Source organism: Trachurus japonicus, chromosome 3 (assembly GCF_045865225.1).
Source record: "Trachurus japonicus isolate A0001 chromosome 3, Traja_1.0".
NCBI classification, from domain to species: domain Eukaryota; kingdom Metazoa; phylum Chordata; class Actinopteri; order Carangiformes; family Carangidae; genus Trachurus; species Trachurus japonicus.
This window is the reverse complement of record NC_140909.1, coordinates 9285953-9309965: the sequence shown is the minus strand read 5'-3', so window position 1 is coordinate 9309965 and position 24013 is coordinate 9285953. Positions and strand designations below refer to the sequence as shown.

Here is a 24013-nt window from a genome sequence, read left to right as displayed (position 1 = left end):
ACATCCTGGACTTTATACCCAGCGTTCACTGCATGCAGCACATCTGGACGGTCCTCCATGCAAATCCTCACATGGTGCTTTCTTTTTTATAATTATTATTATTTTATTGGGTTAAAAATTAACATCTTTTAAAATAGCCAAGAATCTCTGTGTTGTAAAAATAATGATTTGAATGCCATGTTGTCTGTGCACACGATATGCAAACGTTGTGGCTTCGGTCGGTGACAGATGTGTGTTGTGTTTTCGCGGCCTCTGTTGAAATCCTCGTGTACCAGCAGCAGAAGCAGCAGGATTCAGTCTGAGCTGCTTTCCCACATTCACATCAGTGTCACCTGATGTTTCTATGGACGTTTTGGGTGAAACAGTTACAGTATATTGCATAATTAATTGTTCAGAGAGGCGCTATAAGCACAGTTATGTAGTCAGAACCAACAAGAAGAGAAGAAAAAAAAGGAATAGCCTAATATTTGTTTGAGGGAGCAGAGATTCAGACTCTGGAGGACCGGACGTGCAGCGAGGTGTCGGGTTATGATCCTGGACAGACGGGCTACTGATAAAAAAAAAAAATGCTGAGGTGTGTGTGTGTGAGTGCAGCACAGTCCCACATCTCTCCATCTCCTCTGCTGCTGCTGCTCTCTGTCATACATCCATCTGCTCCCGTCTCTCTTTTTCTGCCTGGGTCAGTAGTATCACACTCTGCCCAGACAAAGATCCTCTCCAGCATCTCTGGCTCTGCTCCTCCCGTCTCTCTCTCTATCTCTCTCGCTCCGTTATGTCCATCCTGAAGAATCCCCACCCGGTCCTTTCTCTCCCATCTCACCCTCTCTCTCTCTCTCTCTCGCCTTTTCCTATCTTCTGTCTTCCCATCCTCCTGCTCTCCTCTTCTTCTTCTTCTCCTCCTCCTTCCCACACACTCATTCAGTATTCATATTTTAGAGGGCATTTATGAGCATGAAACCGAGCGTGTGCATCTGCACCATTTTCGGTGCAGTGGAAACCTACATTTTCTCCCCTCTCTTCCCCCCACTGTTCCCCTCCTTCTCCTTATCTAGCTAATCCAGATTCTGGTTTTGGTTTTCGTGTTGCTCGTCTTTTTTTAGACTGAAAGCCATGTGCCACTCACTCCTACTCTCCCTCTGCCTCTTTCTCCATCTTTTTCTCCCACTGCCGCCCACTCAATCCCTTTCACCTCTTCCCACTCCATTTTCTCTTCTTTCAATTGATGTGATAGTATGTGCACTGCACGTTGCATGTGTGTGCATGTGACTGTTTTCCTTTGGCGTTGGGGTGGGTAACGTATGTGCTCTGCCAACCTGTCTGTGGCTTGATGCCACAAGTCATGCACAGATTTGTTTGTCGTATCTGATCAAATACTGAAAATAGCTGCAGCAGTTTTGTCCAATACTGCAGCCATAGGTTTTCAGCAGGATACTGAATGTATTGTGCTTCTTTAGACATAGTTGTCTATGGATGGCCTCTCTGCAGAATGACATGACTTCAGTTCTGCAAGGTATGCATACTGTATATAGATATATATGTTCTGTCATACATGCACACCTGCCAGATCGTCAATACTGCTTACAAGAATAAAGGAGCGACGTGTCCTATGATGCACTGCCAAAAAGAGCAAGACTAAGATGAAGGTACCTGCAATAACATCTATATCTCCACAACACACAGGTGAGGACCTGAAACCAACCAAATGCACCGGCCACGACAACAGAGAGGTTTTGGTGACGCAAACTCAAAAATACTGACTGAGACTGACCTCGTTACCTCTGGTGAACTTCTGTTTTTTTTGTTTTGTTTTGTTTGTTTTTTGTAAAAACTATGTCTGACAACTAAACACACAGATTACAGGAACTTGTTTCCTGTGATTTCCGAATTCTGTTGTGAAACGTTGGGCACTTCATTGCGCCTTGAGAATAAACCACTTAGTCAATTCCAAAGGAAATAGTGTTTTCCAATGAACATGTCTCACAAGATACAGAATTAGAGATAAGATCAATTTAAAACTACAGATGACTGTGATCCTGAGCTTTAGTTCACCTTGAGCAAACGTACAGTATCAGTTGATAATAGGGGGGAACTCCCTATCATATCAAATTAATGACTCAATGTTTGTTGGTCCATAAACTTATACTATTATTATACATAATAATTCTTGTAGGTTTGTGATCGTTTCAGCTACAACATGCACATGATAATCGTTTTAAAGCCAAACAAGAAAGAGGATGAGATAAGATACGATGGAAAAGGAAAATTATTCAAGATTTTTTTTTTTCAGATTTTGACAGAATAGGAACCTGACTGCATATCAATCATCTCTGGTGATGGTAACATTATGTTATATTCATCCTCAAGAGGAAGTTACAAAAACAATATGGTTAACCACTTCTATACATATTTAATACTCTTGGAATCAATAAATCTAGCTATCCCTGACTCATACAGACTTCATATTTCTACCTGTTGTCAGGAGTATAACAAGAAGCTACAAATGTGAGAAATAAGCAACACTGGAATATCACAAATGACTAAATCTGTTCCATTACTACAGCAAAATACCCAACTTTCCTGCTGCTTTATCCAAAAGCGGTGTCATTCCTTCTCCAGCAGTGAAGACCCAAACACCAGCATTTAGGTCCTGCTACATCAAATTAAATTAATAAATCCGTAGTGGAGAGGAGTAGCTAGTTTTCTGGCACAGGAAGAGGTGACGCATGAGAAACTCTCACACGCTGACGGGGAAAACAAAGAGACAGCAGATCTGCCAGCACTCACTCACTCACTCAGTTTCCACTGGGGTCGCTGGCATCAAACTTCACCTTCCTCAGTCTGAGAAAAGCCGGTTTACTTCATCCTGATCTCTATATTTGCCAATACCCCTGAAATATAACCACCACCACTACTACCACTACTACACAGTTTAGTGGTGTTTTCAGCGTGTCTGTGTTGACACTTGAGGCCGGGAAATAATGATTGATGCACACAGATACTGTTTCCAACCTGAGCATGGCACGAGTGAATGCAAACCACTTGCATTCAACTACAGAGTTTAAATATGGATGGCACGGGGCGTTAGGGTGGAGAGGTAACAGCCTGTATTTAAAGCCTTACTGAGATATGCAGTGTAGTATATTGATGTGTACACTTGACAGGCGTATGGCCAGAGGTAGGATGCAATTTAATCCATATGAAATAACAAATATGTAAAGCTTGGGTGCAGTCCAGCACTGATCTGTGTGTGCCATAAACACATCTCATCTGATGGCTTAGCATTAAACAGAATAGTAGCCGACAACAGCTCTGATACTACAGCATGTGCCACATTATGCACAATGGGTCTGACATTCCCTGAAGCCCCTGCATCGCTCACTTCAACTACTACTAACTATGATTATTCTTCATTCAGAGCCCTGCGAGGCGTTTCAACTCTCCAAATCGACACATCTCTGGCCATTTATGCTGAAACATTAACAACTGTGAAGGCATTTGCACAAAAAATGTCACGGGTTTTTAGAAGAAGGAGAAGAGGAGGAGGAGGAGGAGGGTCCAGATTATCACTAAAATACCCTCCGAGTGTGAATGCAGGTGTGACATTCCCCTTGTCCTCTGTGTGCCAGGTCCTTGTCACCTACTGACTAAAAAAAAAGGGACGGGAGGCATACAGCCTGGGTGTAGTAGTGTGCACTAATATAATGCATGTGTGTGGAAAAAACACACACACAAATCCAACAGTGGTAGTGGGCTGTCATTTGACTTTGCACCAACTCCATTAAGAAGCTGTCACATCTTGTAACTTGTGATTTCTGTGTATTTCTGATAGATTTATATATTTTATAACACAAAATAAAGGACAGATAAGAAGGAGGAGGAGGAGTGAGGACTGACTGACTGACTGACTGACTGACTGAGTGATTGATTGGGGTTAGGCTGCAGCCCTTCAGTGTTAGTATGTGCAACAGCATCCAACAAGTCGATGCATATAGTGTCTAATCTCATCTAATCAGGACAGCTGCTTAAGGTGGCATCTTGCGGGCCTAGCTAGGAGATGTGGCCTAAGAAGAAAATGTGTCTCCAACATACAGTACAACCCGTCACGAAACCATGAGCTATAGCTACAGAAGCCGGGTCACTCCTGCATGTGCATGGAGGTTTAAGGGCTTTTTTTTTTTTTTGCCTTTTCTTTTTTTTTTTTATCCTGCCGGTGTGTCCTCCTCCTCCTCCTCCTGGTCCCGGTGAACTGCCTCTCTGCCTCTCTCTCTGCTCACCTGTATTTTGACGATGCCTTAATGCCAAGACCCACTGCATCGGTTCCGCGCGCTCTCCCATATCCCTCCCGATCCGCTCGCTCGCGCTCAGGCTCAGGCTCAGGCTCGCGCTCAGGCTCGCTCTCCTCCCCGACACGAGCTCCTCCGGGCTGGGGGCGACGACGACGACAGCGGCGGCGGTGGTAGTGGATTCATCAATGTGTCCTATTCCCCCCCAACTCCGACACCTCCTCACCACCACCGATTGGGAAATTACACAAACACCACCACAACCCGTCCGGACGTCATCGCACCATGCAGGCTGTAGGCTATAGGATGAATATGAATGGACACGGTGGTGGTGGAGGATATCAAAGCAGAAGAAAGAAGAGCCCACTGGAGCTTCCTTCCTCCTCCTCGGTGCCACACGGCATCAAAGAGCGAGATTAATGACACCGCTGCCTGGCTGGCTGGCGACCGACCGACCGACCGACTGACGGCTCGATCCCCTCCTGCAACACGTCGTCACTCAGCCACAACCACAGCCAGTCAGTCAGTCAGGGGGTAGTTCACTGACCGTGGGGTATTTTCACGTCGTTTCTCTCGGCATGTCGATAATAACAGTCCGTCTGTGGCTGCTGGGTCGGTCCTCCTTCTCCTTCTCCCTCTCCTTCACCTTTTCCTTTTCCTTTTCCTGACGCGCGGTGTGCCCAGTCCCGTCCAGTCCAGTCAAGTCAAGTCAAGTCAGTCGGCGGCGGCGGCTTGTGTGTGCCATCAACCGGACAACTCCCGGAGAGCAGCAGCAGCGGCTAAAACCGAGGAAGCATTTTCCGAAAAAATCTGGCCCATCCCCTTTGGACGTTTCCCCTCAGAGGGAGAGAGAGAAAAAAAAAAGAGCGTACGGAATTGGCTATTCCCCTTCCGCGTTACAGCGCAAAACCGGTTTTGTTTACGCACACCTGACTGTGTCTTTTCTCTTTTTTTTTAAGTAAATGGCAGAACCGCAGAGACTTTTGGAGATCCTGCGGAGAAAGGGCGCCACCGGTGGTTCGTGAATACCAAGCAGCAATCTGGCTCAAAGACGGTGGAGTGCGTCAAGATGATGCCGGTCCCCACTATGAGGTCTGCCTGCCAGAGAGAGGGAGAGAGAGAGAGTTATTACATAGGCAGTATAAAATGACACAAGCATACATAAAGAGATTAATAAATATATTTAAATGTCTGAATAAATGCCAACTGAATTGATTTTGGTAATGAAAATTGCTATTTATTTGTGTGCTCATCCATCCATTCATTTCTAAAGGACAAAAAATAAATACAGAAAGAAGTAACTAAATGACATTATGCAAAAACAATATATTTTGGTGATGAAAAATTTGGTATTTAAAGGACAAAAAATTACACAAGAAGCTGTTATAGCTAGATAAATACAGAAATAAATTCAGAACTACAGACGTTAACAATTAAATGTCTAAATAAATGCAAATTACATTCATTTTGGAAGCGAAATTAGACTAGACTTAGATCTTATTTATTCATTTAATTAGGTCATTTAGTGGATCAAGTTATTTACATATTATGTAATTCACACATAGGCTATCCTTCACAGAAATCACCTCCTCCTGCCTTGATGTTTGGACCGCCTTTCTACTGACCGAGAAATATGTAGGTTATAAATAGCCTAAGTGCCTGGATCTGAAAATACAGAAATAAAATAGGCTAAACCATAAATAAATAAATAAATAAATGTAGCCTAAAAAATAGTGTTTTAATTACCAAATGAAATGACTGTGCATTAATTTAGGCATTTAGCCTAATTATCTTTGATGCGTATTTGCCCATTTACCCAAAGCAACGTAAGTTACCACAGCGACGAAACGGTCACGCCTACTTGAGGAAAAATAACAACCGATTTTATGCTCAACAAACAAACAAACACAAACCTATGGGCTACTTAGACATGAAAACAACAATAGAAACAACAATGTATAGTTTTAGATGTTTTTTACCATTTCAATTTCTTTCTTTTTTGACCAGTGTGACCATCACATTTTTTCCTCGAGCCAATACGCACTCCTTACATTTCAATTACTATCTTGACATCCTACTTTCCTCTTTGGACAGACGTATATGGGCGTGGGTCGGCGTCACGCCAACAAATCTATACACATGAAGACTGGTACTGTCATCTGTCAAAAATGCAGGCGAACCAGCGGCTGAAGGCTGAAGCAAACAGAGAGAAGAAGACACCAAATGACACGAGTGGAAACACACCTCACCAGAACATTTGGTCCATTCACAGGAACTGGGCCACTCTCACGCAGCCCGCGGAGGCTGCTGACCTCAGGGTGAAGGGTTATTTGGCAGACATCTCCTGTCTCTGAAAATAGCTGCAAAGCTGCCTGTAATTGGTGCATCTGCTGCTTCTCATTTAGTTAAATTCATTCAAAATGAAATATTGTTTTGGAGAATAGAGGACTGTAGTGTAAGAAACAGACATTGCTGCATAACTGAATGGTAAAATTCTCACATTATAACCAGGGCAAACTTGAGAATAAAGTAGAAAAGACTGGATAAGAGTTGTCAGTTTGCCATGTTAAGGGGTCAGGAAAAATTAATAAATGCTGAAGTGCCTTTATACCAGTTTAATTCTGCCCTGACAATTACATTATAATGATCTGCCCTTGTGCTGCATTTGTGACCTCTCCTAGCACTGTCTGGGCCTGAGTGAGTGCTTTCTGATTTGTTGTTGTCAATCAGCGGTAATGCCCCTCTGTTAATGTTTTTTTCAGGTAGCTTAAAAAGAGCTTTTACCTGGTGCATGCTGGGTAGGATCCAGCCTGCACAGAGTAAGCAGGTAAGGGAAATGGATTACACAGATACTCAGATAATAATAATAAGAATATAAATGAATCTATTATGATTTTATTGTGAAATTTAAAAGTATGAATGTGTTTACATCCATAGATGAAGAGTGTATGATCTGTTGCTCAGTCACAAGTTTTGGATATATAAATGTGTTGTGGACACTGTTAACAAAACACACAAACACACCATGTGGGAGCTTAACCCTCATATAATAAATCATATCAAAGGTGTTTAAACCAAAATACAGGCCTTCTACTATCATCACAAGATCCTTTATAAAACATATAATGTATCATATCTGATTATTGTGAAGGTATAACCATTAGTCTTAATACTGCAGACATTAAAATCAAGCTGGATGAAGAATTCTTAAAAAAGACTCTAAGACCAGGATGTAGGATGTTATCATACAGTCTGTGTGGATGCAACCAAAGAATAGACTACCCCTTTTGTTAAGGACCAGATGGTACATCCCGGTCTCTCCTCCTCTCCGTCTCATTCTCCTCCCTCTTGCTTTCAGTGTCCTCCATCCCTCGCTTTCTGAGATTTTCTTATAATAAGGACATTCTGACTTCTAGACGCTGCTGCTTCCTCCTCAGACGCATATCCCTGGTATCTCTGCAGAGCTGTTGGTGAGGTACGTAAATCTTCATATCTCTGCTCAATGCTGTTGAATTTCATTGGGGAGCATTTTTGTAAATAATGTTTTCCAGGCTACATTCTGTAAAGTGCAAGCTGATATGATGCGTTCATTCAAAACCAGCAGTATTTGTTCCTCTTCATTCTTTTTCCTCATTTGCATTTTCACTGTTTTCCCTCTATCGCAGTCACTGTGGCTCTTATTTCTCTCCTCCATCTTGTCCTCCGTTTATAGCACATATGACTCATGCACTTTTAAAGTGGGAGACTAGAGAGCAAGACAAGGGGAAGAGATTCAATCTCCCTCTTATTTCGACTGGATTAGGCTCTTGTCTGGATCAAAGAAATAAAGATTGAGTCCCAGACTGTGAATAGGATATGCAGCTTTAGCACCATTCTCCCTTCCTCCATTACAAAACTAACAGATTGTTCCATGAAAAGGCTTTGAACAGGAAGCCGTAGCATTATGTCTCCAGATGCAGATTATGTCACAGCAGTTGTGACCAAAATAACAATTTCCTGTCCTTCAGGGCTTCGGCGAGCTCCCATCAATGTCATCTTTTTCCAAGGTCACATTTAAGGCCTCACTGCCACATGACTGCTCCACTGCTGTACAGTGACTTCATGGATATTACTGAGGGACTCCCTCATGTGTCTCTACAGTCAACAGAGCAGATAGCATCATTGATGTTTAAGCCTAATTTAGAGGGATAATCTGGCTGTCTTTGGTTTGCTGTGTTTCCTCAGTGAAGCAGCACAGAGCTGACCTTATAAAGACCAGACCACACCTCTGCCTCCGAGTCCATGGAAGCCAAGGCCAAGTCCGCAGCTCCAGCAGCGCCCAAGGCAGCGTCTAAAGCGGAGAAGAAGGAGCCGGCAGCAGCAGCAGCCCCACGCAAGGCTGACCCAGCACCTGCAGCCCCCGAGCCCGAGCTTCCCCCCTCCCAGGATGGAGCAGCAGAGGCCGAAGCTGCGGCGGAAGGTGACGAGGCTGCAGCTGCGGCCTGCGGCACAGACTCTCTGGAACACCTGAAACCCTTTCTCATCGGTGGCGCCGTTATTGCTGCGGGAGCCATCTTGCTGGGAGTGTTGCTACTGGCGAGGAGAAACTAGGGTGTCATTGCTGTTTGGTTCACAGACTACCATGGTACAAATGGGGGATGGGGAGCCACTGTGCAGATTACATTTTGTCTTCTTTTTTTGGGGTGGCCTGCTTTCACTTACTGTGAATCAAACCATTCGAGTTTTTGATCAAGGCTGTACATGGAGCATAATTACACATAGCATATGCATGAAGTTGCTTAAGAAACTGCATCTGAACTCTCATAATCTATTTCTTAAAAAAAAAGAAAAAAAATTACTCACTGTAGTACTGAGCTTTAAATCCTAAACTCTCTAAAAGGTAGCTTATTCAACTGCTTTATCTTATTTAGTCCAGTTTGTACAAATATTGCCTGTTCCTGTGCAATATTTGTACATTCTTACACCGGAAACGAGCCTGGTTCACTTTGCTAAAAAGAAAATGGAAAAACTGTATTCATAATGTTGAAACTTATACGATATCACACCGGTTATCAGAGTTGTTGTATGTTTATTTTACTTTTAAACAAGACGGACAGATATACTGTAATAGGCCAGTGGAAATATGCATTGTGATCGATTGCACACGTTTTGTTCTGAATCAGTGCCTACCTGAAAGGATTACGTTTCTCTTTCTTCAGAGTACCACGATAGAGACACTGCATCCCCACATATCTAAAAAACATCAAATAGAGACGACACAGAGCAAACCTTAGTAGAGACAATATATATATAAGCATGCAGTGATTTATGGATAGGATGTATGGGATAGAACAGATAAAGTTGAGGCAGAGAGGAGAGGTGAAGTTTAATTGCTGCTGTAGAATAAGAGAGTTTTATTTACTTGTCAAATGATGTCAGAGACCAGTAACCTTTCATGTCTTACATACTATAGGCACACTTGTGCTGGTTTAATCTGTTTACATCTTACAGTAGATATTTAGCTATAGCAGCCATTAAGTGTTGCAGTATCAGGTTTAAAATGTGTTGCCAAAACATGGGAGCGGTTTCTGTTCTTACTTTGTTCCCCATATGTGGCTATAGGGGGGGAAAAATATTATTATCATGTTTTCAACACCTCATTATTAACAAAGTGCATCTATAATATAAAGAGCATCCTAGGTTGCTAATACAATAACAGTGGTGTGTAACTGAAACTACTGTTGTGTAGTTTACTCAAAGGAAAATAATGGTCGAGCAGTCACGATTCTGCTGCTGCTTGCACTCACCTGTACAGCTGTACACAATATTATCCACTCACATGTAAAGCTCATGGGTCCCTGTTGCATACGTAGAAAACAAAAAGGACAGTTCTGACACAAACCATTACTTGGCTTCAGTTGTACGGGTTTGTATGAACGCCTATAACTGACCACATAATATATTGTACTAACACACCACATTCACCACAGTTAACACCCGACACATTCAAAAGATAGTATGCCAACACCAAAACAGACTTCACCCTACATTGTACAATACAGTGTACCAAAAAAAGAGAAAAATCCTATTTTCATAAATTCAACAGCGTATAAATGCAATAATTCAGATAGGACTCATCATTTAGCACATGTGCTGTAGCAAGTTAAATTACATTCATGATGATGTAATACTGTTGTTGGTGATTATGATGTATATTAGTAATGGCAAAGATGGTGATATTACAGAGGATGATGATGGTAATGATGTTTTCCATGGTGGATGTAATGAAGATAATGATGGTTATGATATATTTTTGATATATTTCTAACATATTTTCCTTAGGCACACTCTCCTACGCTCCCAAACCCCTAAATGTAAAAAAAGAACAAGGTTCTAACCCAACCTTTATTAAAAGCAGTGAACCAGCCCAAGTGAGTATTTCTTTGATGATAATCGCAGCTCTATGAATAAATAGGTGAGGTGAAATTTCACTTTCACCTAATCTGATCATTCATTTGCCCAATTCACTTATAATGTCAGACAATATCCGTACCCTGTGATTTATGTTGAATGCTTGTTCTATTTTCAATTTTGAAATAGAGAGCAATGTCATGTCATGTTGCTGCTGCTAGATGGCAATCTTTAACACTTTTGATTTACAAGATTGCTTTTTATTTAAATGCAGAATGTAGGCCCTTACAAATCTATAAACTTGTGTTACATGAACCAATAAATGAATAAGTAATATATATAGGCCTTTATTTATTTATTTAAATGTTAACAGTCATACAACAATTACAAATTTCATGTTGAAAAACACTGAAACATCCCAGTTGGGATAAATATTTGTATACTAGTGGATCACACTTGAAGCATACTTACTCAATCCATTTACATGCCTGTGTAAAGATAAAAATATTGCTCATTATTTTGTTGACTCTCATATATCAGTATTTGTCCTGGCCCAGAAAAGCTTTTATCAGTCTCCTCTCTATTGTGCTCTACCTATAGAGATGATGGGTCATTAGACCTCTATTAGACCTCAGGCCAAACCTTTATAGAATATATAGTAATGAGCATAAGAGCATATAATAAATAAATGATAGAAAAGGTCTGGAACAGTTCCAATAAGACTCAAACAATCAAGGTTGGCAAATGTAAAAGAAAAGAAAAAGAAAGAAAACAGAAAAGAAAAAAAGGATGCAGTCTGTATACCTTGTCCATCCCTTTTACATCACTGAGCCTGTGTTCAATAAAAGTGTTTCTGCTCAGCAGCAAACGTCTGCGGAAGTCGTGCTTTTATTTTGAAGGACGTGAACCGGAAGTCATCCCGCTGTTGTTTGAGCCGCAGTAAACGAGGGAAACCACCAGAACTTTCTCGCCGCTGGTTTCTCAGCAGGACATCGCGGACTCAAGCTTTGATTAAACCAGTTTTGTGACGGTGAGTAGACACAATATGACATTGTTAGACTTTGTCATTTTGACCGGTAAACAACTAAACTGTCGACACGTTACCAGCGGCTAACGTTAGCTAACAGTCTAGTGTTGTGCTAATCGCGCGTGGCTACAGTTTGCACGAGTGTTAGCTTTCCGACTTAACACTAGTTTCAACCAGGTTTCAACGTGGATTTTTATTGGCTTTCGTTTTAATTATACTAAGCCATTAATGTTTAAACAAACTGCCTTTCTTAAATCATACGAAACGGTGTTGCTTCCAGTAACTAGTTAACTGATGCTAGCTAGGTAGTTGCTGCAGCTAGCTAGGTTGCCTAGTTACCTTGTTCGCCAGAGTTGCACACATTATGGACAGGACTATTTACTATTTACCTCTGTTTCCAGGTGATCGACAATGATCATCCCAATCCGGTGCTTCACGTGTGGGAAGATCGTGGGTAACAAGTGGGAGGCGTACCTCGGCCTGCTCCAGGCTGAGTACACTGAGGGGTGAGTAGTAAACACCAGCTGGTTTCTGTCACTGAAGTACAGGTGCGTCTCAAAAAAAAGTCCAAGAAATGTCAATTTCCCGTAGTTCAAGTCAAATAGCCTCAACTAATGCATATAGATTAACATTTTCTATTAAAAATACTTTTTTTAAAAAATTGGTGTTTATCATATTAAATTTTTTGAGGTACTGAATTTTGGTCTTCATTAAATGTAAGCCATAATCATTACAATAAAATAAAATAAAGACATGTTTCATTCTGTGTGTGATGGATCTATATGATGTATTAATTTCACTTTTAAATTGAGTTACTGACATCAATGAACTTTTCCATGATTATAATTTATTAAGATGCACTTGTACATCAAGGCTTCATTAATTGTAGTGAAATATTTATAAGAAATCATTCATACTGAATGCAATTACAATATTAAATTCATAAACGCATTCCAGGACATTTTAGAGGCATGTACATCACCTTTTTTACTCTTTTACTTTTTCACTCTTTTATTCGTTCTTTGTGTATTGAATGACATGTTATCTATTTACGGTAATGTGTTATTGTGTGATTTCATGTGGTATTTTATGTGGTTTTATGTGGTGAAGCCAAAGACAAATTTCCACATTGTGGACAATAAAGGAAAGATTAGATTAGATCCCTGGTAGTGATTGAAGTGGTTAAATTGTAAAAAGAAGCTCCAAGTCAAAACCAAATGCTATTTACATATGTTTTGAATGGGAGCAGCTGTGCCAGAATTTTCTCGTCATATTGAAATAAACTTCTCAACAAAAATGTTTTGGTCTTTTCGATATTCACAGGCTATGTTACATTTTCCAAGCTGTTTACAGTCCGACCCAGGAAGCTGTGTTTGGAGTGAACAACAGCAATTACCTGCATAGCCCTTTGACATTAGTTATTTATTCAGTGATCAGTATGCTGTGCATTAGGACTGACTCTACATCTGCTCTCCGTCTCTAGTGATGCACTTGATGCCCTCGGCCTGAAGAGATACTGTTGTCGGAGGATGCTCCTCTCTCATGTGGATCTTATTGAGAAATTGTTGAATTACGCTCCACTGGAGAAGTGATCATCATGGCGGTCTACCTCCAAGAACGGCATGGACTATGTGGGGCTGTGGCATGGACGGATTTGTTATCATGTTGTGTGACGAGTTGACGACAGTGAAGACTTTTGAAACGTACATTTCTGCACCTGTCTGATGTTTTTTTTTTTTTCTAAATAAAGCTGTTAAATGACACTGGTAACTGTCTTTCTGGCTCATCTAGTCACATTAGCTCTCATGCTTGTGCTGCATCAAGTAAGGTGCAAAAATGTTAAATCATAGAACAACTGGATGCTACAAAGAGAGAATCATAATGAAACTATACGAAACCAAGGTTCATTAAACATTGTTCTGTACACGAATCACTTTCTTTACAATATAAATATGGCTGTGTCAATGTCAGACACTGTTTTGAATGTCTTACTGGTATATGGACATACAAGTATAGGAAACATAATTGTTAAGACAGTCTTTGTGTTTTTTTAGTGAGCATATTATAACTAAATGTTTGAGGAAATTAGATTTTCCAGAAATGTTCTTTAATTTGTAAGTTTATACAAAAGAAAGTGAAGAAAAGATTACACTGTAGTACGGAAGTTATTAAGAGGTGTTCCTGTGCATGCAAACATTTGGCTCTTATGTCCCAGCAACAAAATCTACACCACATTTTTTTTCTTAAAAGAGGAAAACGTCCCACTATATACAGATGACTAAAGAACAAAAGAAAAGTACACTTTAGACTTGGCAATATACAGTATCTTCAGTCTTACTTTAGACTCCGATGCGAGTTGAGGCAGAAAATCATAAGTCCTGTCTTCACGCTGATGTGCACATAGAGACTTGACCAGTCTGGGGAGACAAAGAACATACTTTTGAAAGCAACTTTTAGACAAACTAAATAGCAAAAGTCTCTGTAATTTATCTATTACAGATTTAAAAATTACCTTTATTATTATGGTTTAATATATTTTCCTTTTTTTATAGTTGCTAGATGACTTTAGCAACTTAAAACTTTTACCATTCATATTTCATCCCATTTCCTACATCACCAACTCGATGAGATAAAATACAAAGTAAATTTTGTGTTTCTTTAAGATTGTTATGTCCATGAAACTGTTTTTTAAATCAGGCAATCTGTGAGAATAAGCTCTGTTTTGAAAGAGACACTTGAGTACAGTCTAGCAAAGAGAACAGAGATAAGACTCATTAAACCATGGCCAGTCACACAAGCACGTACAAGCTCTTAAAAATGTCTGGATAAAAGACTTTTAAGTTATTTTAAAGGGACAACGAAGAGTTTGTATTTCATTATAAAAAAGTCTCATATATTAATGTGGATGAATCCACGTTACCCACACTTTAATAGGTCCATTTTCGATAAATATATCGTTTTGTCTTTATCGTTATTTTGTTATTATTATTAGTGGTAGAAATGCTGGGCGAGCGTCCTCGAACCTCTGACTTTCATTCTTGATGAATGAAAACATTCTTGGCAAGACGTTCGTCTTACGCCGGTCCAAGAATTTCACAGTGCGCGCCGAGGCTCATGGGAAATGTAGTGTGAAAACACTTTCCAAAACTCCTCATTGCCCCTTTAAGTTTACTCCATTTAAATTATGGGCAGTTTTTTTCAGGTGGAATTCAGGTGGAATTAGTGTGAACAGCAGTTTTAAGTTTGAGTGTGTGTTTCTGTAGGTAGTGTAGTTCCTTCACTGTGTTATTACTGTATTTCATTGTTATAGTTTTTCATTATTGGGTCACAACAACCAACCAACAAACAACAATCAAACTAATAAAACAACAAAAACAATGCAAAGGTCTGATGGATAAAAAAAACTAAAAGTATACAAATTTTAAAAAATAAAATACGTAGAAGGCTGCTTACCAAGTCAGCGGTATCGGTCCCTGTCTCGGTGATCTCTGTATCTGTCCCGTTCCCGATCTCTGTCCCGATCCGTTTCTCGTTTCCTCTCTCGTTCTCTGTCCCGTTCCCGTGAGCGCTCCTTGTCTCTGTCTCCGCTCCAGGAACGATCTTTGTGTCTTCGGGACATTCCCGCACTTTCCCACTCGGAGGAATTTTCCTGGTCCCGTTCTCTGTCGCGCTCTCTCTCCCTGTCACGACCCCGGTCGCGGTCTCTTTCTTTGTCCCCAGAGCGACTGCTACTCCTGTATAGAAATGAAATAGTTGTGTGATCCAGACTGATAAGAAAACATATAACGGCTCTGTCCTCATATTCAGTTCCCAAATGCATCACGTTTTAGAGCCTTGACAATACAAACCTGTAGCCACAGTTGCCCTGAATAGACACTAAACAGTCTTTGAGTGAAGTGACCAGGGTTTGACAGCGTTCGTCTGCATACACCCTGGACTGCTTAATGATGGCAATGGCAGTCAATAGGGTCTCCATGGCCACCCGCAAGTCTCCTGTAGTAGCAAGTGAAGAGGAATAGATAGATCAGACACACTTGCAATACAGTTTACAATAATATTAGGCAATAAATTAAATGTATCTGAGTTCAATGTTTTGTCATAAGGAAATGTAAAAGAAAGTCTGCTTTGTTATAATTAATGAACTTTTAAATAATCTATATCAACAAAATACCCTCCCAGAATATCTATTTACTGTCCAGCCCCACTGTAAGCAAGATGAGAACAGCTTTTTGTTTTTTCTTATGTCCACAAGTCCATAAAAGAGGACCGCCCCTCTCTCCTCTTGGCTAATAAAGCTCTGTGTTATTTCTTCCACTTCACAGGATCTGACCGGCTATTCTTACCAGCTGCTGCTCCAGATACGGCCTTGGAGATGGCACTGCTGGCGACAGCTCTATTTCTGTTCATTAGGTCTTCAAAATCTCCACTTGTACTTGGCGATGTTTGTCTGGAAAAAAAATAATAAATACACAGATAGCTGTCACACTGTTGGGCCATTAAATAAATCATGTATTCATTGCATGTTACTGCTAAGATAACTGCTGCTGTATTACTGCGTATGGTTTTTGATAGCTATTAAAGGGATACTTCACCCAAAATCGATAATTCACAAATGTTCTACTCCGTCATGCCAAGGAAGGGTTCAGAGAACTTTCAGTCATCAAAACGCTTTTGGAGTTCCAGGGGGGGTCCAGCTGGCAACGAATTTTCATATAATGGCGGTGGATAGATTTCACTTTTGAATCGTCGAAAACACACACTATGAAACATCCAGATACCTCCATACTGCTCGTCCGTACTGACCCAAGTGTCCTGAAGCCGCCATGAAAAAGTTGTTTGGAAACAATTAATTTGATCTCTGTTTTTAGCCTTGTTGTAGCAGTAGCTCCCAGTGGCTGCGCGAGATTTGCTGCGAGATGTTCTTCCGTGTTTACATCAAACATCCAATGGTTTACAATGGTCGGACGAGCAGTATGGAGGTATTTGGATGTTTCATAGTGTGTGTTTTGGACGATTCAAAAGTGAACTCTATCAAGAACGTCTCTGACTCTATCCACCGCCATTATATGAAAATCCGTTGCCAGCCGGACCCCCCCTGGAACTCCAAAAGTGTTTTGATGACTCAGAAAGTTCTCCAAACCCTTCCTTGGCATGATGGCGAGTAGAAAATTGGTGAATTATCGATTTTTGTTTGTTGATTTAAGTTAACACAAGTTTAAGTTAACATGCAACACATGCTCTCACTTTTGTTGGCAGTGAGCTTTGCTGCCGTGTCCGTCTGGTGGCGGGGAGAAGAACGCTGGATTTATGTGTAGACTGGGTTGGCTTGGCACAATGGCTGGAGGAGGAGGGAACAAAGGTGGCGGCAGCGGCGGTGGGATGTTCACCGGCATATGTGGGAAAGGAGGAGGCGGCTGGCCGAGGAAAGGGTTGGGTAATGAGGGAAACCTGTTTATAAGTGGATGTGATGGAAAAAGTGGCGGTATGGGGGGAGGACTGGGCTCCTGTGATAATAATGAAGGAATCTTATCTGAAGAATCAGAGTCCTTAGAGTCTTTGGAAGTAACACGCAGGGGTATACCTGTAAAAAAAAACCCCAAAAAAAACCCATTATCTTGTCAAGTTACAGCTGTGAATTATATTTACAAAATGTCAATTAGTTTAATAGTTGTTATGACTGTGGTTCTCTTACGTTTATTTGCTATTTCCTCAAACACGCTGAGGTTCTGACGTGTTGCAAAGCGACAGTCAATCCTCTCCCCGTTGAGTTCGCACTGGGGTATTTTTTCCAACAATATCTTTAATGACTCCTCTGAGGTCACCACCATTTCTGCGTAGCTGTAGAGAAAAACAAAGCATATGTACAAGACGGGTATCGCAGAAAATGCTGGACCTCAACAGCATGACGAGACCAGCCCTACGATGAGACCCATGCTCCATTTGCTATTGCTCTTTCAAAATGAATTACATCCTGCAGTGCTGTTATCTTTGCACATTTGCTGCTAGATTTGGGGACTACTTTTTTCAGACAAGACAAAGCATAAACTTTGTAAATGGCCTTGAATGTGTACATATCCCAACTGTGGGCTATATCTCTTGTTACAGGCAGTCACCTTCCCGCTCCAGTTTCCCAGCTGCTCAGGAGCTGCTGGGAAATGGAGTAATGCTTCAAATTCACTGAGCCTTGCCTCACTGCTTACATTACTTAATTCAATGTACCACTATTACTGAAGGAGGCAGGGAAACCAAACATAAGACACACTGAGCAGAGACACCATTAACCTACCATACACAGGGTTCTGACTTGGTCTTGTTTTTATTTATACTTAATAAAAACTAGATCTGCAGCCACTCACCCTCTTGACTGGCCGTTAATTCTGTTCTCAGCAAATTTTATCTCTATGACGTCCCTCACACCCAACCGTTGGACCATGTTGGTGAGGTCCTTGTCAGATGTCCACTGCAAGTAATTGCAGGATTGGGAAGAGGGGATGAGAAACAGAATGGACAACAGGTTAGTTGATGAACAGTCAGACTGTAGCAGAAATAGAAAATGAGCTGATGGACAGAATCAGACTTATAGGCAATACATTAGGTCAAATCTACTTGTTTGTATGTGAGATGGATTGTGTCAACAGAGATCTAGAGCAGACTTGAAACAACCTTACATAAACATTTGAAATGAAAATAAATGCTTTCTCCATCTGCTCATGTTGTATCTCTAATTCCTAATTCCTATTTTTGACTTTATGTTTATGTGTTCTACAAGTGCATATGGTCAAGAAGACAATGAAAATGTGATCAACATAAACACAGAGTGAGCTTTACTCACCCAGGGGAAGTTTCCAATATATAATGACAGTCTCCTCAGTGGGGTTACTCCTTTCTGAGGTGTCCCAGCGGTTGAGTTTGCTTCCTCTTTAGGTTCTGTCTGCTGAGGAGGGGGAACTTTAGGGGGAACTTTCTTCTCCCGATCGACTGAACCAGTCAGCACAGCATCAAAAAGTTCATTTGCTTCAGCAATTCTGCTCAAATCCTGCACAGGACAGACAAGAACAAGGTCATCTTTACACACAGTTTGAAACACAATTGGAAAACATGTAAATCCTCGGGGTCATCAAGGCTGATTCAACTGTATGATCATTCAAGAGGAATGGAGAATTCATTTGGACTGTGATACAGTAGGTTGACAGGTGCTATTATTATCAATTTTACCACCCACCCCATTCAAATCAATGGGGGCAGACTAAAATATAGACACAGCCCTTTGTATAATGCTATATCCAATACAACAGTACCACAAAGTACACCCTCAAAAACTATCTTACAAATGCATTAACAACTCTTAAACACAGTTTTAACAAAAGAAACCTCACTTTATAACTTTCACTAAAGTGGGATTCATCGCATGCCTGTTGTATTAGCATTAACTCAATTTGGTGGTTGAGATTCAAGTGTGTAATTGGCTGTATACTATGGATTCCAGTGATATTTTACTTGAGGCTATGAATGCCTGAATGGGCTCACATGGACTATTTTGTTTTGTTGTCATTTCACATTCTTTCTGTGTCTATGTGCGCAAACAGTAGTTAGAGAATCGTTGCTATGGATGCATCTTCTTCACTTTCCCTACTAACTAGATAAAAAAAAATATAAAAGAGACTGAAACTCTAAAGCATTCAAGAGCAGTTCAAGCTACAGGTATGAATGAAAAGGTGCATTTAAACTCCACGTAGTTACAAGAGATTTCCCACACACGCCTGTGCTGCTGCTGTCACATCATCACTGGTGTATTTTGTTTCGATGGAGGGCTGGAAAAAAACTAAACTAAGTTAAACATCAGACTCACACTCACCTCCTCGTTTTGATTCAAATCACCGTAGATGTCTATGAGATCCGTGGAAGAGCTCGAACCGGCTGCGGCTCTGGTTGCAGCCGCCATCCCGCTGGCCCCTGCGACGACGATCTGACTGTCGGCACCAAAGATATACTTTTTACTCTTTGATTGATTTTATTGTCGTTGTCGTTTTTTTCAGAAATTACCTGTACATATCGACAACAGGTGCAAGGGCGACATTTGAAAATTTTGTTGCCAACGTTACGCCTTTTTTTTTTTTTTTTTAACGGTTAGAGCATTCTAACGGCTAACTGTAAGCTAACGCTGCACTCGAGTCTGCAGCAAAAACATAGGAAAAATGAACGTGAAAAAACGTGACGACAAACCGGAAAAGCTGCAAACGCACATAAGACATTAAACTTTTAATAGAAACTTTGAAAATACATGCACGTTACTTAATAAATAAGTGCATAAACAGTTATTTCTGACTACTGGGGTATTCGTTCTCTGAACAGCTAATGCTAATGTTGCTGCTGGTGAACGTCTACGTGCGTCGGGGTGATTGTTCCGGTTGACGACAACAACATAACACAGCTTTTGGTTCCTATCTCTGAGCCCGACGTAAGGGAGATAAACTGACAATGTAAATAGCTTAAAATACACAAATAGACTAGATAACCTTAAATATAATATATTGATCCAAAACCTTCTCTCTCGTAGCTTAATTTTACTGATATTTTGGCAATAAGGGGGGTTGTGTGCGCAGCTTATAACCGTCCCTCTGTTAACTTCCGGTTACGTGCTGCTTGCTGCTTGTATAATTTTTTCCCCCTCTCTCTGTTGTGAACGTGAGTCTGACATTCAGACACCGGTAGCAACTTCCACAGCGGAGGATCAGTTCATCCACGTCTCTCCACGCCGTCCAGTAAAAAAAAAGGAGCGTTAAAATGTTGTCGTCCTTCGTTGCGAAGAGAGTGAGTAATCGAGTAAACGTTACATTTATCTTTTCATTAAGTGGGTTGTGGTTTTTTTCAGAGCTGAAGCCGCAGTAACAGCAGAGCTCGTCGAGGACTTGGGTCGCTAAATTAGCACAAGATGTGATAGGATAATACTAGGTAGCAAATGTTTTTTAATGTTGAAAACAGTTGTTCGGTGTTTTTGGTGTTTGGTAATAATGTTATTTAACACAATGAGCCCAGATGCAGACAGTGTGACAGTGTGTGTGCTGCTGGAGGACAGTTGTACAACACAGGAGTTGTGATATTACGCAATTCCCCTCTGTCTCTCTCTCCCTGACTGCACTGATGTGTTTAGCAAGAAACATTTGGTTTCTTCATCTAGTAATTGGAAATACTACAAGCTGCTTTAAACTAAAAGAAGTAAACAGTAATTGGTAGAACATGACAAAGACACACACTAATCTGCATAACGTTACTCTGTTAGAGTATGTTGAATTCACTGGAAAAGAGAGGTAGGGTGAAATAAAACAGAAATAAATACAAATGTGATAAATACAGAGAAATAAAATTAAAATAGATCGTGTGGTCTTGCTGTCACAATTTAAATACTCACACGATATTAAGACTTTTATGTCACAGTACATAAATAAATACAATAATAATCATATTAAGAATAATAATGATATAGCCTAAGGCAAACAATTAACAGTACAAAATATTGTCCACTTCATAAAAGTAGAATATTTGACATTAAAGTGATAAGTGATAACTCATATATTTTGTATAAGGCGCCATTTAGTCATGCACATACGGTAGTTAATCATAGATAATTTTATTATAATTTTATTAGACATTATGATTGATAAAAAAGCAGTTTGGGATGATCCCATAGTGCCAACAAAGGGAGATACCGACACAGATATTTGTTCTAACATGTCTCTGTTTCCTGTCAGCTGGTTGCAGGGATGTGCCAGGCAGCTTGGAGACCAGCCACCGCAGGGCTGGTATCAACTCGTGGTTACCGCGGAGACACTCCAGAAGACACCAAGGTCGACATGATCGAGATCCCTCTGCCGCCGTGGGAGGACCGGCCGGGCGAGCCCACTGACATCAAGAGACGCAGACTTCTCTACGAGAGTCGGAAGAGGGGCATGTTGGAGAACTGCATCCTGCTCAGGTTGTTAGACTTAAAATGTCTTTGTCCCATAGATTCAATTCAATTCAATTCAAATTTATTTATATAGCACCATATCATGCAGAAGCAATTCAGAGTGCTTTACATATAGGACAACATGTTAAAAGTAAACAGCGATAGATACACAGAAGTTCATACACACAAAGACATTTAAAGAAAAAGATAAAGTAGATAAAGTATCTGCAAAGATGTTTCCTGTTTAGGAAGTTTCTGTGTGAATTAGTTCAACTGCAAAGTGACGTTCCAGCAGATTCAAAGTGTATTATTCAATGTGATATTAATATAAATATGTGGGCATACGGTTATTGTTACAAGACATAACACATACTTGGTGTCTAAGTTACGAGCTTTAGGTTCTTCACATCCTGCTGCCCTCTCTGATTTAATAGTGTGAAGTCCATTCAGCAGCTCAGATGATTATCAGTAACTATGACTTTCCACTTTGAGACTCTGATGAATTCTCCCTCTCTCTTGCAGCCTATTTGCAAAGCAATACCTGAACACAATGAGTGAGAACCAGCTGCTGCAGTATGACAGACTGATCAATGAACCAAGCAATGACTGGGACATCTACTACTGGGCAACAGGTGAGAGGACGGCGCTGCTTCTTCTCTATATGTCTCCACGTCGCCCCGCAGGTTCAGCACACATATATTACATTAAAACAAATCAGAAGTTTGTGAGCTGGCAACTGACACGCTCCTGTCAGGAGACATTTCAGACAGTGACAGGAATTCAAACACTCCCCCTGCAAAACAATTTAATATTTCATGACACTAAAACATTTCAGCTTTTCAATATTAATGCTCATACAAAGTACAAATAACGCATGGCTGTTGGAATAAATCACACTTACTGCATTGCAATCCATGTTATGTTATGTTACGTTGTGCTACGTTATGTCATGTTACTTTACGTTACATTACGTTTAGGGCTGCCCACAAATAGTTGACCAAAAAAAACAGTAGCCGACCAAAATTTCATTGGTCGATTTGATCGTAGGAAAAAAACAAACATTTGGAGCTGTGTCTTGTCAAAATTAAGTCAAATTTGATTCGATTATATCGATTAATCGACTAATCGCCATAAATGACAACTACTGGTCGGCCAAGAAAACCTTTGGTCAGGGGCAGCCCTAATTACGTTACGTTACGTTACGTTACATTACGTTACGTTACGTTACGTTATGTTATAGTCGAATATGTTATGTTCGAATATATTATGTTACATTACATTATGTCTCATCAATTATAGGTGCAATACAAATAAATAAATAAAGTTTATTATGTTATGTTTTTTAACTGGCATCAAGGCTAATCATTCTGACATAATGAAGAGCTCTGCTTATAAATTAATTGCAGCTCTGTATTTCTTATTTTGCATAACAGCTAAAAAAACAAACAAAGTGAGTGTGACAACAGCCTGAACACATCCAGTTCACTACTGTAAAAAAAAACCCCACAAACTTCTGCAGAAAAATGTTACTTAGACAAAAAATTATCAGGTTATTACAGTTTGCATTTTGGTTCTTATCACCACCAGAAGCAAAATATCATAATGTCTGAAGCATCGCACCAATCTGATGTTAGAAGGGCTCCTTGTTCTGCAGCGATCTGTCTCACGATTAATCCTCTTGCATCAAATAAAGAATCTATAATCTCAATTATAAAAATTATTATCGCAAAAAGATAATTTGAGGAAGATAACCTGCTGAAAACTGAAAATAATTAAACGTGATCTCTTTCTGCCCACAGAAGCGCAGCCGACTCCGGAGGTTTACCAGGGAGAGGTCATGGACCTGCTGAAGGAGTTCACAAAGAACCGCAACCAGGAACAGAGGCTCGACGCTCCCAATCTGGAGTACCTGGATAAGGAGAGTCAGTGAGGCGCACGCTGCTCTGGACCTTCTCAGAGACTCGTTTATGGTGGGACGCTGACTGACTGACTGACTGACTGGATGTCGGTGTCCCACCAGATCCTTCAGAAATCTGCCGTGTTTCTTCAGCGAAGCACGGAAAACTGTACAAAATGTGCAAAATATTTGGGAGACTGTGGCGCATCTAACACTGTCCAACTGATTCAGCAAAAGCAACGTATGTGAATCAGACACAGATGGATGCACCACAATGTTCGGGGGATGTGTAGGAAAAAACTTTGCAGGTAATAATATTGTGAATATGTGATTTAAGACTGTAAATTAAAACTGCTCGGTGTGCGAGCTACCAGCTTTCATTAACGGATACAAGCTGATGTGTAAACAGACATCATTGTGCCTATTGCAGACAGTGTGGGTTATTTAATAAATGTTGATCCTTGATTGTT

At 40.6% G+C, this 24013-nt stretch overlaps 4 protein-coding genes and 1 long non-coding RNA gene across 8 annotated transcripts in view; 3 read left to right on the top strand and 2 right to left on the bottom strand.

Annotated features, from left to right (window-relative positions):
• dagla (diacylglycerol lipase, alpha) overlaps positions 1–4888 on the bottom strand; it is a 38941-nt gene extending 34053 nt beyond the window's left edge. Inside the window, exon 1 of the mRNA XM_085759902.1 lies at positions 4275–4888. The gene's annotated coding sequence lies outside the window, so the exon portion shown is untranslated. The remainder of the gene's footprint in view (positions 1–4274) is intronic.
• Positions 4889–7577: 2689 nt separating this feature from the next.
• LOC146989570 (uncharacterized) lies at positions 7578–10689 on the top strand. The gene is made up of 2 exons (XR_015034279.1): positions 7578–7758; positions 8508–10689. It is a non-coding gene; the product is annotated as an uncharacterized LOC146989570 (long non-coding RNA).
• Positions 10690–11570: 881 nt separating this feature from the next.
• polr2l (RNA polymerase II, I and III subunit L) lies at positions 11571–13463 on the top strand. Its single transcript, XM_085759882.1, has 3 exons — positions 11571–11703; positions 12102–12206; positions 13184–13463. Exons 2-3 carry the CDS (start codon positions 12112–12114, stop codon positions 13290–13292), a joined length of 204 nt encoding a protein of 67 aa, XP_085616008.1. The 5' UTR covers positions 11571–11703; positions 12102–12111; the 3' UTR covers positions 13293–13463.
• Positions 13464–13785: 322 nt separating this feature from the next.
• Positions 13786–20093, bottom strand: LOC146989568 (cleavage and polyadenylation specificity factor subunit 7-like). Of its 4 annotated transcripts, none has more exons than XM_085759850.1 (10): positions 19744–20093; positions 19556–19670; positions 18533–18736; positions 18057–18160; positions 17393–17538; positions 16945–17281; positions 16044–16147; positions 15540–15693; positions 15154–15428; positions 13786–14117 (listed from the first exon to the last, which is right to left on the bottom strand). In XM_085759850.1, exons 1-9 carry the CDS (start codon positions 19749–19751, stop codon positions 15158–15160), a joined length of 1443 nt encoding a protein of 480 aa, XP_085615976.1. In that variant the 5' UTR covers positions 19752–20093; the 3' UTR covers positions 13786–14117; positions 15154–15157. The 4 variants fall into 4 exon arrangements, with proteins under 4 accessions (XP_085615976.1, XP_085616000.1, XP_085615985.1 ...); XM_085759874.1 differs by having other exon boundaries at positions 19556–19666; XM_085759859.1 differs by having other exon boundaries at positions 15154–15434; positions 15549–15693; positions 19744–20092.
• A 247-nt stretch (positions 20094–20340) lies between these two features.
• On the top strand, positions 20341–24013 carry sdhaf2 (succinate dehydrogenase complex assembly factor 2). The gene is made up of 4 exons (XM_085759839.1): positions 20341–20511; positions 21450–21673; positions 22169–22278; positions 23446–24013. The coding sequence occupies exons 1-4, from the start codon at positions 20485–20487 to the stop codon at positions 23574–23576; spliced, it is 492 nt and encodes a 163-aa protein (XP_085615965.1). The 5' UTR covers positions 20341–20484; the 3' UTR covers positions 23577–24013.

Bases quoted from the DNA above. Each gene is read 5' to 3' on its own strand.
- polr2l (XM_085759882.1), top strand. From the start codon at position 12,112: ATGATCATCCCAATCCGGTGCTTCACGTGTGGGAAGATCGTGGGTAAC. The intron at 12,207-13,183 runs GTGAGTAGTAAA...CTCCGTCTCTAG, and splicing joins CAGGCTGAGTACACTGAGGG to TGATGCACTTGATGCCCTCG.
- LOC146989568 (XM_085759850.1), bottom strand. The intron at 17,282-17,392 runs GTAAGAGAACCA...TTTTTTTTACAG, and splicing joins TGAGGAAATAGCAAATAAAC to GTATACCCCTGCGTGTTACT. The intron at 15,429-15,539 runs GTCAAGGCTCTA...ATACAGGAGTAG, and splicing joins TGTGGCTACAGGTTTGTATT to CAGTCGCTCTGGGGACAAAG.
- sdhaf2 (XM_085759839.1), top strand. From the start codon at position 20,485: ATGTTGTCGTCCTTCGTTGCGAAGAGA. The intron at 20,512-21,449 runs GTGAGTAATCGA...GTTTCCTGTCAG, and splicing joins CGTCCTTCGTTGCGAAGAGA to CTGGTTGCAGGGATGTGCCA. The intron at 21,674-22,168 runs GTTGTTAGACTT...TCTCTCTTGCAG, and splicing joins GAGAACTGCATCCTGCTCAG to CCTATTTGCAAAGCAATACC.